This window comes from Crinia signifera, chromosome 12 (genome assembly GCF_055691185.1).
Source record: "Crinia signifera chromosome 12, ASM5569118v1, whole genome shotgun sequence".
Lineage (NCBI taxonomy): Eukaryota > Metazoa > Chordata > Amphibia > Anura > Myobatrachidae > Crinia > Crinia signifera.
Window position 1 is genome coordinate 41,800,540 of NC_139228.1, and position 18,207 is coordinate 41,818,746.

Consider the following 18,207-nt stretch of genomic DNA (forward strand, 5'->3'; position numbering starts at 1 on the left):
TTTCTCAGAGTATTCCATCACCGATTAGACAGTAGTCCGGTAATTAATGGAATGGCAAATCCTAGCAACGATCCGATAAACCCACCCGACTGTTTCACCAACCTCTTCTTTTTCCCAATGGCGCATTTCTTATTACAAAGCGATTTTATAAGGGACCTCTTCTTTTTAAGGTAGTTCAACTGGCGCTGTGACAGGGGTATTTTACCTTTAAGCGTATTGAGAGCAATCTCACATATGGCTGTCACCAAATCGTTTGAAGCGTTGGATAATATAGCGTTTCTTTGGGCCGGTTTGGCTTTAATGAGGGTTTTTAAAAGGGCCCAATTACGCCTTATCCTGGTCGACATGTTCACAGCTGTTAGAAGTGGTAATGAATGACTATAGGATGCGCGGTTATAGCTATTTAGAACCCCGCTTCTTAACAACATAAGCTACTGGTGTGTCGGGGGGGGAATAAACCGCTTCGTAAACGATAATCATCAAGGGCATTGTTTCTTAAATCAACCAGTAAATAACCGTATGGAGGCTCCGTAGCGGACTCATAGGCTTCAAGAAAAAAACGATATTTTGATGGGTACATTTGTCTAGCCAGAATGCTAACCTGCATTTTATCCCTGGGGTTTTTAAACAGGACCATATATTTTGTGTTTAAATGTATAGTCCTGCTCTTTCTACCTTGACAAAATATGTTTTGCACAAGGTACATGACACTGAGATTACGATGGTGCACATACTTTGTGAACGCTTTCTCAACCTCAGAATTATTACTCGCTGCATCCATCAAGTCATCTATCACCGTTAAATTAATCTTATCAGGGGGAAAAAGCTGGTCGTCGCTAAATGACTCGGGCAACCCCTCTATAAAACGCATACCAGGGTGAGCACTCAGAAGTTGGTCATATATCGGTTGCCAACAGGTGTAAAACCAAACAACATTATCAGGTACATGCGTCATATGTGTGGATGCGTGTTGTATTAGCGTTTTCACAAAATAACTTTTCCCCGAATTGGAGGGTCCGGCTAAAATACAGGAGAAGGGGTGTTGAAAACGGATATCCATCTTAATAACCAAATGGTAGGGTTGTAAAATTATCCGTGAGGTTACGTTTAGTGTAAACGCACTTTTGCGTTTTCTGCAGCATACGGGTTTCAATCTGCCAGTACTTTTTCACACGTACTATACCGGGCTGCCTGGTCACAATTTTTTTCTGATCCTCGCCTTTGGGGTTTAAAGGATAATCTAAGACCAGTTCTTTCAGACTGTCAAAGTTAACGTGCTGCTCATTACAAACATTCAACGTTATACCTTTGACCTTGAGGCTCGTCTTGCCGTTGCTTAGTCTATAGCCGTATGACTTGGGGCCGGCTGAAACAAACTCTGTTATATGCGTACCAGATGGTAGTTCGCTGGTCAACTCCCCTAGATAATCGCCTAATGGCGGATTCCAGTCACCGGGCCTGCTGACAAAAATTACAGAATCTGTATCGTGATACAGACATCTATCTTGTAATCTATCCAATAGGTTGTACAACTCGACGCGGGCGTGCGCTGTGGTAAATGCTGCTATAAATATATTTGTTGTTGAAGACCTGGTATAATGGTCTTTGGCGTATTTCCAGTTGACCATAACAGTTTCTGAGTCTATGAAGTCTAAAGCAGACACCTCATAGTGTGGTTGAAAGGCATATTCAAAAAGCTTATCAGGATCTGTCACTAGACAAGTATTGGGCATGTTGCTACGTTGACCAAATTTACCCCATAATGAGTTTAAAAACAATTTAGAAATTTGTCTTTTGGCGGGGTTGACATTTATGTGTTCGTGTCTTAAAGCTATGCCCTCATTTTTTTGATACGCGTCTATGTACTCTTGTTGTTTCACAGAGTCTGTACACCAATCAGGGTAACCAGAAGCCTCCTGTTTATCTCTGAGGTGTGTTTTAATGTAACCTGAAAACAGATCATCAGATCTCTCATCAAAATGCCACACCTCATAGATTTTACACACTTTGTACCCCTTTTCTATAGCAAGATTTATCTCCACTGTGCACCATGTACCGGTTAGGGCGCGGTTTTCTGTGTCATGAACACACGGCTCACACTGTCCAGATTCGGCGCATGTGCGGCACAGCGGAAACATTAACTTACCATTCATTTTAACCGGTAAAACTGGAAAGAAAAGGCCTCGCGGTGGATTAATTTTTAATTTAACAAAACCGAAATACTTTGTGACATCATCAAAGTCCTTATAAATGATGCGTGGGTGACGTATAGGATATGTTTTGGTCTTGTTGACAAATGGGTATAGGCTAGTAAAGTCAAAATAGTGTATTTTTTCATCGCACTCTGTCTTGTGATAAAGTTTTATGGCGTTAGTGCGTCCGCCATAAAGACCATCACGAGGATCCAAGGGTTCAGGGATTTCCAAACCTTTCAGAAAAACCTGAAGCTCCTCATCAGTCTCCCTCATTTTCTTCCACTCACACCCCCACATCTCCCTTATCTGAAATCCACACCGTTTAAGGAATTGTATCCTTAACTGTGTCTTGTGCCGCAGTTGACCGTAGGTTGTTTTAGTCAGATTGTTTTCATCATCGCCTTTGTAACAGTTGTCACAACCGTGATAAAAACAACCCTGGAATTCAAAAGCTGTTGGCACGCCGTTAATCACGGCGTAACCATCCAGACTGTATCTACCGACTTTCTTCTCACCACCTTGTAAAGCGTGTCTTATACTCACACCTTCTTTGTGTTCTATGTACATTAACCACTGTATGGCTGGTGTTGAGTAACGCTTCTGGGTCTTGTGATAGTTATCACCCGGTACAAGAGCCAATGTGTTTGCCTGTAAATATTTACAACGATACATAGCCATACAAACCGACGCTAAAGTCGTCAGTTGGAATGGATCAACGTGACGTTTAACGGCTACATCTTTTTTCTCAGCAGCTATTACAAACTCCTGTTCTGTCATGTCTATAACGGCTGATCTGAAAGCTGCGCACCCTTTTTGCAATATTCTGACATCCTCTTTACAATATCGTATTAATTCTTTTTGAAAATTAAACACCTTGTGTTTGTTTTTTTCGTACCACTCTGTAACATCAGCGGCCTCCTCAGGCATCATGTGTTGTAGGCCAAAATATTCTATTGAGGGCATGCCCCCTATGTAATTTTGGTTATCGGCTGTGTTAAAAAAATGCGGGAAATGACCTTTAGCGCCATCAAACCCCATGGCCTTTGGAAATCTGCTCAATTTCATGGGGAGAAAATTGAGAGAGTCTATAAACCTAATCTTCAGATCTTTTATTGTGATACACATTATGTTTCCGCCATTAGAGATGAGGGATACTGTATACCGTTCTTTGATGATCTTGTTCAATACAAAATACGCATCATACCTCCCAGCGTTATGGGCTATGAATGTGTAATGCGCAAATTTTGGTTTCATGAACGTCTTTACAAAATCATCGATACAACCTTTGCCCTTAAACTCCCAGGATTTCTCACCCATTAATGTGAGAGCGTAACAGTAGTTTGGTATATGTATACCTGTCTCCTGCATGCATTCGAAATCAAAAAAGATGTATTTGGTGGTGGGTTCTTCCGCTTTGATGGGCTGTATGTAACACAAATGATCCGCAAACCCATCAACATATGCCTTGCAAGTAGAACACTTTAGCCCCTGACACTCATGAGACCTGCGACGGTAGAGACAACATCTGTCGCAATAAACATGTTCAAGACAGGATATTTTGCGATCTAAAGCTAAGGATTTGTGCTCCTCTAAACATTCACGCGATCTGCAAAACACCCTACAAACCGAACATCTTAATGCGGAAGCCCCATCATCAGCGCACGCTTGTCTGTGACAAGCCTTACAAAAGAAAAGACAATCGTGACTATTTTTGCGCTCATAAGTTCGATTACATAAGGAACAGAAAAATCTCGATCCGAGAAATGCGCAGATATTAATCAGGCCATAATAGTGTGAATCGTGATATAATACATACAGGGTATCACCGTAGCGCGAATCTGAAGAATAGTAATGCCAAGAACGATTATTATGATATAATATTGTAATTTTTGTTTTTAAGTGTTTTTCAAAAACAACAACGTCGCTAAAGCTGACTGCTTTATCGATCGGTAGATTCAAATCCTTATGAATTTGAAGCGCCCGATCGTGTATTTCAGCGTCTGTGGCATTACCTTTATCCAGAAGTTTGCAGATCGATGCCGCAAAGCACAAATAATTGTGCGTATTGTTGAAATCATACAGGTGTCTTCTGCGCCTTTCTATAATTAAGCTGTATGGAATGCGTCTAAGGCCGCGACCAGTTAGGGCCCCACCCGCTCTATTTCTAAAAACAGTGATCACAAACCTTAAACCCGTGCCTAATAAGAATTCAGCGTTACTTTGAAGAGTGTTTGTAATTTGATTCAAGAAACTGACAGCGTCTAATGATTCTTGCGGCTTTCGGTGTGAGTAGATGGCGTTGTGTAAACCACCCCCCTCCAATCTTAACTGTACACGATCATTAGGGTCAACACCAACCATGAATTCATCAATCATAACCTGTATAGCGTTGTGTACGGCTTCAACACCCTCTGCAAATGATGTAACTCTTTCCAAATTAACAAATTGAAAATGATTATGATACTCAATAGCTCTGAAATTAGGATGGTGTCGCTCATACCTGTTAACAGCTTCTAAGTACACATCTCGCCGACCTTCACCATTACCGGGTGGCGCACCCCCATCTATGTCATTATGCATGGGCGTTGCGGGGTGTTCAACATTGTCAGGTGACGCAGCGTCAGCCGGTAATGGTTGGTCCGGTGATTTGTCAGCCTGTGCACACGGGGTTGGGGTTGTGCCTCGCCCCCTGTGTTGTTTACGCTTTCTCAGCCTGTATATGCATTTTAAAGCCTGTTTTATTTTCGAACGGCGAAATAAGTGTGAGATTTTGCACGGTACATTTGCTTTAATTCTTGGGGCTTTTTTACACACATGTAAATTACGTTTCAACCCATGACCCACCATGCCTAGTCACGGATCCGTTTCAATTATCTCGGCAAAATGATACATGTTCGCTTTAATAAAATCCCTAGTCCTCACGGTCTCTGATATATGATTTGATGTTACATTCATGTACATTTCTACAAGTTCTTTAATGATCTCTGGCTTCTTTTTTGAACCATAAAGCTCATCTTTTATACGGTTCAACATGGTATTGACATTTCTACGCATGTACCCTATATGCTCACGCATCCTCCCCATGACCGCGTAGTATTGTATTTCCGCATCTTGTCCTAATTGTTCCACATTCTGAACCCCATCAACTATGTCTGTCGATACCACGGTCGGCGGGGCATCCGCACCGCCCGATGCGGTTGCCTCGCCGACCGTGGTAAAAACACTGGGTAGTTTTGTGTAATCATCACCCATTACTTTATCAGGGATTCCGGCTACAGATGTTACAGCCTCATCATCATTCTGTGGTGTATCTGAGACAGACTCTTCACTAGGGGTGATAAAAAATGTTTGCCCATTTAAGTCCTCATCATTAGCGGATAATGTAGCTGCAGGCGTGTTACTGACTACGCTTTGCGTTTCTGCAGTATGATGTTCCTGCGTGTCTGAAATCACGATGACATCATCATCCGTCAGCGGCGTGTATATCTCTCTTGACAGTCGTAAAGTTTTACGAGTCTTCACAGTCTTTGTATTACCGGCAATGTCAATGTCGGATTCAGTAGGTGTTGCAGGTGTTGTAAATGCGTGCGGGTAATCCACATTACTCACGGTTGGCACTGTTTGTAATGCAATTCTTTTTCTCACGGGTCTACCTTCCGAATATTTCAATTTTCTTTTAAGGTCTGATAAATCGGCCTTGTTTTCTTGACCGGTTCGACTTTTTGTAATTCTCCGCTTGCTTGGCTTGAAATCGTCGCGCTCGGTGGCCATGATCTCGGCCCTTGATACATTTTCTTGACGTTGTGGGTCGATCACCGTTTTAGCTGATTCACCCCCATCCATTTCAGCATTGAGTGGTTGAGCAACCCCGGCCGCGGCTATCATTTTTGCGAATCGTCGCGGATCCGCTGTAAATAAAAAATAACAACGTTTTAGTTACACATTCGCGGACACTAAGACAACCGCTTTATAAAACCTTCAGACCCGCCTCCCAAAACACCCACCCCTCCATGTCGGTTTGCATCTACACAGGCTGTTTAATACCGATGGTTTCCATTTGTAAAGAGCAATGATGAACGCGGTCCTATATAAGAAACTAAATAAATAAACATTACATTACACACCTGAATATTTGCCAGATCTTTCCATCGGCGTGGTTCCTACTGTAATAAAAATCACACCGTTTTAGTTACACATACGCGGCCACAAAGACAGTCGCTTTATAACACCTTCAGGATCACCCCCACCCCCACCCCACCTTCCTTGTCGGCTTACGTCTACACAGGCTGTTTAATACCTGTGGTTTCCATTTGTAAAGAACAATGGTAAATGTTGTGCTATATAAGAAACCAAATAAATAAACATACCCGGGTATTTGTCAAAGGTTTGCGCCGGCATGGTTCCTTTAAACAATGACCAGAAAGCTTGATCGCTGATCTGGGCTCTTTTTGCGCCTTTAGCCAAAGCGCTGTTGTGTTGTTTGGCGTTTGATTCAGCACCCGATGTCGGTTCTCTGTATCCGGATGGTCCCGCTTCACACGTATCGGCCCTAGGTACCGTAGGTTCATACCGGCTAGCTATGTCATCTGTAATACATATATTATCAATTAACGACACATTCGCTGACTTGAGAAAAAAAAAAAAAAAAAAACTGTCATTTAAGTCATGATAACAACAACTCCTGTGGACACTATTCATGATTTTGCGACGATATGCAACATTTAACACAAAAACACATTATAAAAACACCGCTAGCCAATCGTCAAAATTCACCTTGTATAGCCGGGGTCTGGTATAGCTGTTTATAGTGTTTTGCCGATGGTAAATTCCAGAGATCATCCATTATGTGTTCTGCATCAGATTTCGACATAATCGGCGATACTAACAGAGAACAAATAACACATTAATATCACAGGCGGTATAAAAATGAATATAACAGGATATATATATATATATATATATATATATATATATATATATATATATATATATATATATATGAGTGAGAACGTGAGAGTTCGCGCGAGATAGCGTGAGAGAGAGAGAGAGAGACATATTTTTGGAAATAATAATATATCACATTTTTTAACATACATCACATTTTTTGACGGCTTATGACCACCTACATTTTTGCGATTCGGACAAATCAGAGTATGCGGCATATGGGTTTTCGAATGTCGTCAGATCCGGACCGACTGTGAAATCCGAACCAAATGATCCAACTTCAGATGCGACATTTGTGACATCTGAAACTGATTTAAAATAATATATACATAAAAAATAAAATAAAAATTAACACAACAATTTTGTAGAACGAAAAATACAATCAACACGTGTAACATTTATACCAATAGGTTGCTTGTCTTAACAGAACCTGTGAATAATACAACTGAGCCTGGTAATAATAATTAACACCAACAGCGTAACATTTATAACACCTGTCAATAGCCCCTGTGCCTTAACAAATCATGCCCTAGCAACAACATTGGCCCTTATTCTGATCGGTGCGGATATTCCCGCATTCTTACGGTGCGGTCCGCACGCCACGGTGTTTTTCCGCATGCGGCCATCGTCCGTAGAAACGCCCACGTGTCCTCCGCATTCGGACGGACTCACTCTTTAAGAACAGGGCGTGTTTACGGACGACATACAAATCATGCGTGTGCGGGAGAAACACTCCGATTCGTCACGGTATTACAGAGTATTACAGAGTATGCTCGGGAATACCGCATCCGAACGGGAGCCAAGCGGTGCTACCGCACGTAAGCGGAGGATTTCCGCCAAACAACCCACTATGAAGTATCTTCTGCAATACATCACATGACCCACTTATTCAATTACCTACCCTCATAAAAAACAGCTTATTTGTAATTGGAATCAATTAGATTCCAATATATCCTTACAAGCATGCCTAACACATGCATAGCACACATTAACCCTTACAGCAATGTAAGTGCAATGGTTTCTATTACACCCTGTGTCAAACATTATAAACATTCTACACATATACTATTTAAAGTGCTAATAAAACCAACAACTGTGAACTTGCATAAAGAATTTATTAAAATATCTATTTAACATAATGAAAAAAAAAAAAAAGGAAACATTAAATGAGCAGGTCTTTTAGGTCCTGCAAGTCGGCTTGAAGGAGCCGGAGATGGTGCTCTGCTCGCAGGAGGGCCCCACGCACCCCCTCATCTGCCGGTGTGGTGTCATCTGTGGGCATGTCAAAGGGGCAAAAATTAGTCATGTTATTCATGCATACATTTCACATACTACGACATAAATTGCACAAATGCTAGGTGACATGTGTGTATATATATATATATAGAGATATATATCTATCTATGTAGAGAGATAGAGACACACATAGATAAATATATATGACACATACATATATACATACATGCAAACTTATTTACTACATACTGTCTATTTTGCCCTCGACCCTTAACTCTGCAGAAGACATAACAGTCATATTGTTTCTTCTCAGTCACAACCCACCCATGACTAACCAATGTCAAGCAGGTCATGGCCTACGTCAATAACAACTTGTCACAATCTGCTCAATCTAAGTTCAGTGATGGTTGGTGGCATGGGAGTTATGCAAATGTCAGGAATGCACAATACACATCCTCTAAATCATAATTCTGTCTAAACCAACCTACAATTCTGTGAGTGACAAAAATAAATCAGAACTACAGGGGGGGTTTAGGTAGAGGAGGCTCCGGGGACACTGCCAACTTGTGACGCCATTCCAAGGTAGGCCGGCCCATACTCCATTTCAGGCATACATCCTACAGTTTATAAATAACATTCACCAACAATATCGATGCCACTATTTGATGGGTCATAATCTACGCTTGCAGCAGGTGATTTTAATCCACAAATGATCCACTCATCCCTTTACTCCTGGATCCTGTTTAACTACAACGGTTATGTGGCAGTCCAAATGGACCTCCAACCCATCCCACAAACCTGTGTAATTGAGAGGTGTCCTGGATGAAAGTGATGCCTTGGACTCCCCATCTAACCCGTACCTGTATCTGTAGCTACCCACTTTGGGGTCTATATGATTAGTATGTGCCCAAAATTTTTAATCAACAGTGCTACATAACATATACCAGTACAACTACTTCATGAATGATGCATTATGTAAACATACCGATCTGCGGCGAGTCCGGTGCCTGGCACGCCTCCTCCCCCTCGGAACTTGATGTGTCCGGGGCAACCGTGGCCTCCTCAGCCCCCTCCTCCGCCATCTCCTCGACCACAACAACCTCCTCCTCCAACTCCTCCTCCACCTCCTCCTCCAACTCCTCCACCTCCTCCTCCAACTCCTCCACCTCCTCCTCCAACTCCTCCACCTCCTCCTCCAACTCCTCCTCCACCTCCTCCTCCACCACCACCAGCACCTCCTCCTCCACCTCCTCCTCCGCCACCAACACCTCCTCCTCCGCCACAAACTCCTCTTCCACCTCCTCCTCCTCCACCTCCTCACGCACCACCTCCTCCTCCACCATTTGCTCCTCCTCCACTTCCTCCTCTTCCACCCTTGCCGCCACCTCCTCCTGGGGGTCTTGGGCCTCGTCCTGGGCCAGGCCTGCCTCCGCCTGTTCACGGGCCTGTCGGGCTCGGGCTCGTGCTGTGTGGTAGAAAAAAACATCATGGTCAATGTCGGCTCATTGGGGCACATTTATTCATCCATAACAAGACATACATGGAAGGGTGATAATGATGGCAAACGATGCAGGAAAGTAGCTCCTTACTGTTAATGGACTCCAAATTGTGACATTTAAATTATTATGTGATTGTTAGTCATTTGTTCACACATTACAACCCAGGCATTTATCAATGTGTAACACATATTAGATTGGGCACATTGTATGCATCAGAATCCTCAATGCTATGGCATGACATATAAAAGGCACATGACTGCATGTTAACCAGGAAGAAGCACACATAAGAGTCTATGGACTTTTAAACCCATGGACACCCACTTATCATGAGACACATTTTATTGCTTATATATGCTATGTTGTAAGTGCGAAATTTCATAGCTAAAATACTCACATTCAGCAATTTCGCCCCTTATTTGTGTGAGCAGCTGGGGCTGGCGCCTGCGGAGGTCCGACCACCGCCTCTCCAGCTGCCCGAGGGACCTCCGCACCCGAGTGCGGGCGTAAATTCGGCGCCCTGCCGCTCTGTACGCCCTCCGCTTATGGCGGTTTGTTATGAAGGGCCCCGCACGGCCCAGCCTTGTCTCCATGACGGAGACAAGAACCTTGAGCTCCTCATGCGTGAAGGGTTCTGCCCTTCGTGTCTCCGCCATGTTGACAATGGCATCTATCAACCAATCAGGTGGTGGCATTGGTTGATCACAGTTATTTGTGATAATAACTTTATTGTTCATTTTTACATTAACAGCGTCTCTGCGCCAACACAAATGGTGAAAAATTCGCATGCCTTCAAAACCGTAGTGTTGATGTATGCCAATGAACAAATCTGATATATATAAAACACAGTGTGTATGCCCTTAGCAAATCCAATAAGGCCGCGCTCCGCCAAGCAACGCGTGCTATAGCTTAGCAAGGCATAGCTGTAGTTAGCATTACTTACTCTATGCATATATGTGTATGCGTACATTTATGTGTAAAAGACACATACACACACTTGCAGGTATCCTGAAACCAGCATTATACACCAGCCCTGCCTGCCTGCCTGCCTGCCTGCCTGCATGCTCCTTGAAATGTTGAAACATGTGAATAAATTCCAACATCATACATAGATATATATCTATATATGCAAACAAATCATACATCAACACAGGAAATAATCCCCAACACATGATAGAATAAATCAATGTACTCACCAGTCATCAGGGATAGTATCAACTACAATAATGAAGATATAACAAACACATAAGATCCCTTGTCCAAGGTATAATAATTAGCACCTATATTGAACTTCCCCCCAAACTAAGCACATATGATAAATATCTCCTATTTCTTTGCCATTAGGAGGGCAGGCTGGCTAATTTTCGTGTTGTAACACTGACAACTAACACACTGTACTTATTTGAAGGGGTGATTTGTACAATAATTGGTGTGTTCTGTCAACTCAATAACATGTACCTGAAGTATCTTTGCGCCACAGAGTCCCGCAGCTGGTATCCCCTCCGGCATTCAGGGGCGCGGGATGGGCGCATGGGCGGATCTTGCGGCTCAGATGGTACCTCCCACTCATCAAAGGGTATCTCACGCCGCACAGCAATGTTGTGGAAAAATATACACAGGCCCACGATCCTCGACACCATTTCAGGCGCATATTGTAAGTCACCACCAGTGCGGTGGAGCACTCTAAATCGACCTTTTAAAAGGCCAATTGAGCGCTCCACCACTTGCCTGGTGGCAACATGCGCCCGATTGAATGCCTCCTGTGGGCCCGGTGCTGGGTAGCTGTACGGCGTAAGTAGCCAGGGCGTACATGGGTAACCGGAGTCACCCAGAACCCACGCATCACGGCCTTCCAGCTCTTGGAGTCTATGCCATATCCCGGTTTGTCGGATGACATGAGAGTCATGGGCACTTCCGGGAAACTTCGAGTTGAAGGCGAGAATCTCCATGGATGGGCCACATACCACCATCACGTTCAGTGAGTGGAACAATTTGCGGTTCCTATATATCTTCTCACTTCGAGATGGAGGCACAAATGGTACATGGGTGCCATCCACAGCCCCTATCACATTAGGGAAGCCAGCAATTTGATGGAAGGCCTGCTGGCTTCTGCGCAGGGTCTCGGTGGCAAATGTCATGGCCATGAAGTGCCCCTTGCGCCTGAACATGGCCGACGTCACACGCCTCAGGATTCGGCAGAAGGCCGGCTGAGATATTCCAGCAAGTACTGCCACTACTTGTTGGAATGATCCTGAGGCGCAGAAATGCAACACCGCCAGCAGCTGTGTGTGAGGCGGAATTGCTGTCGTGATCCCGTGTAGAGGTTCCAGATCGCTCTGAATTAAGGTGAGCAGATCCAGAATGACATGTGGCGGTAACCGGTACCTAGTAAGTACCTCATCATCGGGCATAGCAAACAGAGTCACCCGTGTGCGATAGATTCTAGCACGTCCTGGCCTCCTTGGCCGACGAGTGGGGAGAGCCGCAAGTGCCCTTAGCCTCCTCTCCATGTAGCGCATAATAGCTTCTGCAACCTATAAAGAAATGAACATAAATACTGATGCACCTATGCACATAATGGCCATATCCCACTACAAATAGATTTGTAGCCTTCAATACGTACAATAGATGGCCGCCCCATGAAATCCCGCAGATCCATTTGACTCTCTAATGATGACACAATAATATGAACTCAATACACACCGTCCAAAACACACAGATAAAGGTGTCAGCATTTTTTGCCGACATCATGTACTATGACACATTTCATCTATTGCTGGGACATGTTGTCCTGCAATAGATGAACCCACACAGGTTTAAGCCCTGTGAGTGAAATAGTGAACATGTGACATGTTGCAATAATAATACACCACTTTGCTGGCCCAACAATCTGTAGTCAGTGAGGCAATAGTGCATACATTCATACACTTACATTGTTAATGGATATCATATCTACAAGGAGCATGGAAGAGCTTACCTTAGACCCTGACAAGTCCAGATCTGAAGACAAATGATTCTAGCAGGAAGACATTATTTATAGGGCTCTCACATGTGTGGTCTATAACAGTAGAGATGAGTATTGCATGACTTGTGGCCTGGATTCTCTAAGGGAATGGGCTACTTTTAGCTTGCACTAAAACGCCACAATACCACAGTAGTCATGAATGAAATGTCATGTCATGCTAGCAAATAGCATGTGTATTGAGCAATAGTCACAGGTGTATCAGAAGATTCTATGCAATGTTAGCATTGGTGACCAGTATTTCATGTCGAACTTTCGCCAGGTTTTACACAATGGAATTTCCGCCACCGTATGCGGCGCGAAAAACCAGCGACGTACGCTCACGCACGGAACGCAGCTGCCGCTGATGTCCGCCAAACAGATTACACAAACAGTATATAAAGGTGTATTAGAAGGTGACAATGTTGTTGCTAACATGTCTGGATCCCAACCAGAGGTGGACCCAGTGCTGCAGCAACTATTTGACCAGATGGACTCCAGCACCACCTATGTGCCACTGCACATGCGGACAGTGGGTAATGAGGAGGCTGCTGGCCCTTCTCCAGCAGGGGAACCTGCACCTGACCATTCTACAGCAGGGCAACCTACACCTGGCCCTTCTGCAGCAGGCCAACCTGCAGCTGGCTCATATCCACCATCAGCAGAATTGTTTGGAACACAACAGGGGACTTCACAAGGTAGTACCATGGCCAGCACTTCAAGTGCAGCGACTGGTGCCAGGGGGCGTGGCCAGGGACGTGGCAAGGGGCGAGCCAGTGCAACAGCGGAACCACCCAAAAAAAATAAGGCATATGAAGCACAGGAGCTGGCCATCCTGGTTCCCCGAGCACGTGATTGGATAGAGTGTCCATCCGAGAGGCTGACACACACACGCAGATGGAAGATTTGGGAACAGATAACGGCAGAGATTAATGAAGTAGCGCCACAAGTTCGTGAGACGGACCATGTGAAGAAGAGGCAAGTTGTTTTGTGATACATGTGGCCAGTAATAGCCAAGTAATGATTGAATTGATGCTTAGATGCATTTAGCAAATGGCCCGTGAGGTTGTTACCATACACATACATTATTGCCATGTAATTTCATTGTGAGTTAGAGTACGGTGATTGTGAATGTGTATTGTAACGGTTGATATCATAGTTGCATGTAATATTATATATGGGACAATAATCACATGTTGTAATATGTAGCACAGAGCAATGGCTGCAACAGCTAACATTGGGAGTGACATGTATTAATATGTCAACTTACATTGCAGGTGGCAGGACTTCAAAACCAACCTGAAGAGGAAGCTGACCAAGCGGTGGGACCACAGCCAGACATCTGGGGCCGGCCCCATGCCATCAGGGCTAGAGCTCACCCCCCTGGAGGTGATGGCCGAGAGCTGCATATCAGTTGAGGAGATCCGGGGGGTGAGCACTATGGATAGCGAGGCCCCAGCTGAAGTGTTTGCGTCTTTTCTGGAAGGTAAATATTGGTCATGCCATAAACTTGTGCAAGTAATTATCGTAGAATGTCTCCTAATTGTGTTTATCTTTGCCCACAGACACCCCACCGCTTGGTGACGACTCTGTTCAGGAGGTGGAGGAGTCCGTGCCACCTGGCCCCAGAGGTAGGCCTGTGCAGCAGCAGGCATCGGGCCAAGCCGATTTGGCCGCCTTGGCCGAGGTGCTTGGGGACATCAACCAGCAGGGAGACTTGGCATCAGAACGGGTGCGTAGGACCGAGGAGATCCTGGCGAGCTTGGTCAGCACCCAGCAGTCCATGGCTGCGAGCATGCAGGCCATGGCTGCAAGTGCTCAGGTGCTGGCCGAGCAAGCCACCCGCCAAAATGATCTCCTCCTCCACCATAATGAGCTTATGGTGGAGCTGGTTACCAGCAACAGGGTCCTAATGGCATCCGTTTCTGGTGCATTACCAGCGGCAACACTCCCTGCTGGCAGGAGGGGTAGACCAGCCAACCCCTCCACATCATCTGCTCCACCTGCCCCAGCATCTGGCCGTCCCCGAAGAGCTGCTGCACAGGCCAAGGAGCCTACCAAGGCCAAACGTGGTCGGAAATGAACTTGTGGCTGCATTAATCTCTGCCGTTATGTGTTCCCAAATCTTCCATTGTGCTGTGTGTGTCAGCTTCTTGTGTCCAATCACGTGCTGAGGGGAACCAGCTGAGGCCTTGCTTCATATGTCCTTTGTGGTTCCCCTGTTGCCCTCTTTTGCCTGGCATTACTGTCAGCTGTACTTGAAGTGATGGCCATGGTACTATCTTGTGAAGTCCCCGGTTGTGTTCCAAATGATTCTGCTGATGGTGCATATGAGCCAGCTGCAGGTTGGCCTGCTGCAGAAGGGCCAGGTGTAGGGTGCCCTGCTGTTGAATGGTCAGGTGCAGCTTGCCCTGCTGTAGAAGGGCCAGCAGCCTCATCATTTCCCACTGGCTGCATGTGCAGTGGCACATAGGAGGTGCTGGAGTCCATCTGTGTGCAATTATATTTGTTTTGTATTATTATTTATTTTGCGGCATTCCTGCCATGTTGTTTATTGTTTGTATGTATTATTTTATGGTCATTGCATCACACTGCCATTGACTGTGACATGAATATAAATAAATGTGTTTACTTTACCCAAAATGTGTGGTTTCATGAGTACATGTCAAATACACATGTGTATTGCTAGTATTAATATTCTGTCATGTCCATTGTTAGCAGTTTGAAAGTGTCTGACAAGTACAGCATATGTGGGTGTTTAGTACGGGTTCCTTGAAGCAGCAATGGTTTCAATTAAAGCACTGACAAGCGTCCTATTAGTGAGTAATGAGTAAAGGAGTAGATTCTATTGGGTTCAGGTGTTAATGGTTGTAGTCATTAGGCGTACGTTCGCCTACCGCATGAACGAGTGGTGTCCGCAAAGCAATAGTACACTTGTGGACACCGCACATTTCTGCCCTTTTTTCATCGCGTGCATTCGGAGTGGTTTCCGAATGTACGCCCCCCAACATAAGTGTACTCCCCCGTGTCCGCCCATGTTTCCGCCCCGTTTTGCCCACTTTGAAACTACGCCCATGTGTCATTCCGCATGACGCCCATAATACGCCCCTATTTCCCGACTGATAGCGGCGAACAGTTTTGGACGGGATTTGGCCGAACTGGTACCGAGTCAAGGCGTGGCACATGCGCGTAGCGTTCTCCACGCATGCGCAGACATCATAAAGACGCGATCCGTAAGTACGCGGTAAAGTCCGCATCAATCAGAATAAGGGCCTTTGTGTCTTTGATCTGTAAACTTACACGTAATTGTCTGCTCATTTGACTGCTGTTGAAAGCTGGGTAACTCTTGAAAGTCTCTGAGACTTATTTTATTTGCATTAATGGTTTTGTATTCCTTTCTCTGTAATAAATAATAATAATAAGTTGAAATAACAATACAATAAGCTATTGTTAAACTATTGTAAATATCATATACACACCTGCATGTTGATGTTTTGTTGATAGCTTAAGTTCAAAGGTGTTTTCTGCAACAACCACTAGATGGCACTGTTGATAATAAAAGATAACACGATAAGTTTCCATAACGAAATTTGCGTGCACAAAATCACATAAAACTATTAACGCTCTCACAAAAACCTGATCTATGAATACATCCTGACATTGTATTCTATAGATCAGCCAATAAAAATTAATTACAGAGGATCCGACAAAGCTGCTACAGAATCACATCATATCACATGTGTAGTCAGCAGACAGCACATACATGGCAGCATTGTGGAGGCCCCAACAGTTTGAGAACCACTGCGCTAATGCAGGTTTTTTTTTTTTTTTTTTTAATTCCACAACATGCTAAACCAGCGTAAGAATCTATACAGCCTATGACTCGTAATAAATAGCATACAATAACAAACTACATTTTAAGATTTAAAAGCGTGTTAAAACCCTGGCGCTAATTAAAATATATATATTTATATATATATATTTTTTTTTTTTTTAAATATATATATATATATTTTTTTTTTTTTAAATGGCTATATACACACACACCCACACACACATGTGGTCTGCCATGCTGAGTTTTGTAACTCCACAACATACTAAAACAGCGTAAGACTCTATACAGACTATGCATCGTAATAACTAGCATACAATAACAAGCTACATTTTAAGATTTAAAAGCGTGTTAAAACCCCCACGTAAGACTCTATACAGACTATGTCTCGTAATAACTAGCATACAATAACAAGCTACATTTTAAGATTTAAAAGCGTGTTAAAACCCCCACGTAAGACTCTATACAGACTATGTCTCGTAATAACTAGCATACAATAACAAGCTACATTTTAAGATTTAAAAGCGTGTTAAAAACCCCCACGTAAGACTCTATACAGACTATGTCTCGTAATAACTAGCATACAATAACAAGCTACATTTTAAGATTTAAAAGCGTGTTAAAACCCCCGCGTAAGACTCTATACAGACTATGCATCGTAATAACTAGCATACAATAACAAGCTACATTTTAAGATTTAAAAGCGTGTTAAAACCCCCACGTAAGACTCTATACAGACTATGTCTCGTAATAACTAGCATACAATAACAAGCTACATTTTAAGATTTAAAAGCGTGTTAAAACCCCCCGCGTAAGACTCTATACAGACTATGCATCGTAATAACTAGCATACAATAACAAGCTACATTTTAAGATTTAAAAGCGTGTTAAAACCCCCACGTAAGACTCTATACAGACTATGTCTCGTAATAACTAGCATACAATAACAAGCTACATTTTAAGATTTAAAAGCGTGTTAAAAACCCCCGCGTAAGACTCTATACAGACTATGCCTCGTAATAACTAGCATACAATAACAAGCTACATTTTAAGATTTAAAAGCGTGTTAAAACCCCCCACGTAAGACTCTATACAGACTATGTCTCGTAATAACTAGCATACAATAACAAGCTACATTTTAAGATTTAAAAGCGTGTTAAAACCCCCGCGTAAGACTCTATACAGACTATGCCTCGTAATAACTAGCATACAATAACAAGCTACATTTTAAGATTTAAAAGCGTGTTAAAACCCCCACGTAAGACTCTATACAGACTATGTCTCGTAATAACTAGCATACAATAACAAGCTACATTTTAAGATTTAAAAGCGTGTTAAAAACCCCCGCGTAAGACTCTATACAGACTATGCATCGTAATAACTAGCATACAATAACAAGCTACATTTTAAGATTTAAAAGCGTGTTAAAACCCCCACGTAAGACTCTATACAGACTATGTCTCGTAATAACTAGCATACAATAACAAGCTACATTTTAAGATT

The 18,207-nt window shown here is 43.5% G+C and overlaps 1 protein-coding gene across 1 annotated transcript; it reads right to left on the reverse strand.

The window, feature by feature from the left end:
* Nucleotides 1-5,040: 5,040 nt before the first annotated feature.
* LOC146049910 (uncharacterized) lies at nt 5,041-7,070 on the reverse strand. The gene is made up of 4 exons (XM_083166592.1): nt 6,969-7,070; nt 6,563-6,781; nt 6,320-6,358; nt 5,041-6,103 (listed from the first exon to the last, which is right to left on the reverse strand). Exons 1-4 carry the CDS (start codon nt 7,063-7,065, stop codon nt 5,049-5,051), a joined length of 1,410 nt encoding a protein of 469 aa, XP_083022718.1. The 5' UTR covers nt 7,066-7,070; the 3' UTR covers nt 5,041-5,048.
* Nucleotides 7,071-18,207: the final 11,137 nt, after the last annotated feature.

What these genes read in the sequence shown, in the direction of transcription:
- LOC146049910 (XM_083166592.1), bottom strand. Translation starts at nt 7,065, where the DNA reads ATGTCGAAATCTGATGCAGAACACATAATGGATGATCTCTGGAATTTA. An exon ending in CCAGACCCCGGCTATACAAG is followed by an intron (nt 6,782 to 6,968) that starts GTGAATTTTGAC and finishes TATGTATTACAG; the next exon opens with ATGACATAGCTAGCCGGTAT. An exon ending in AACCTTTGACAAATACCCGG is followed by an intron (nt 6,359 to 6,562) that starts GTATGTTTATTT and finishes TTTTTATTACAG; the next exon opens with TAGGAACCACGCCGATGGAA.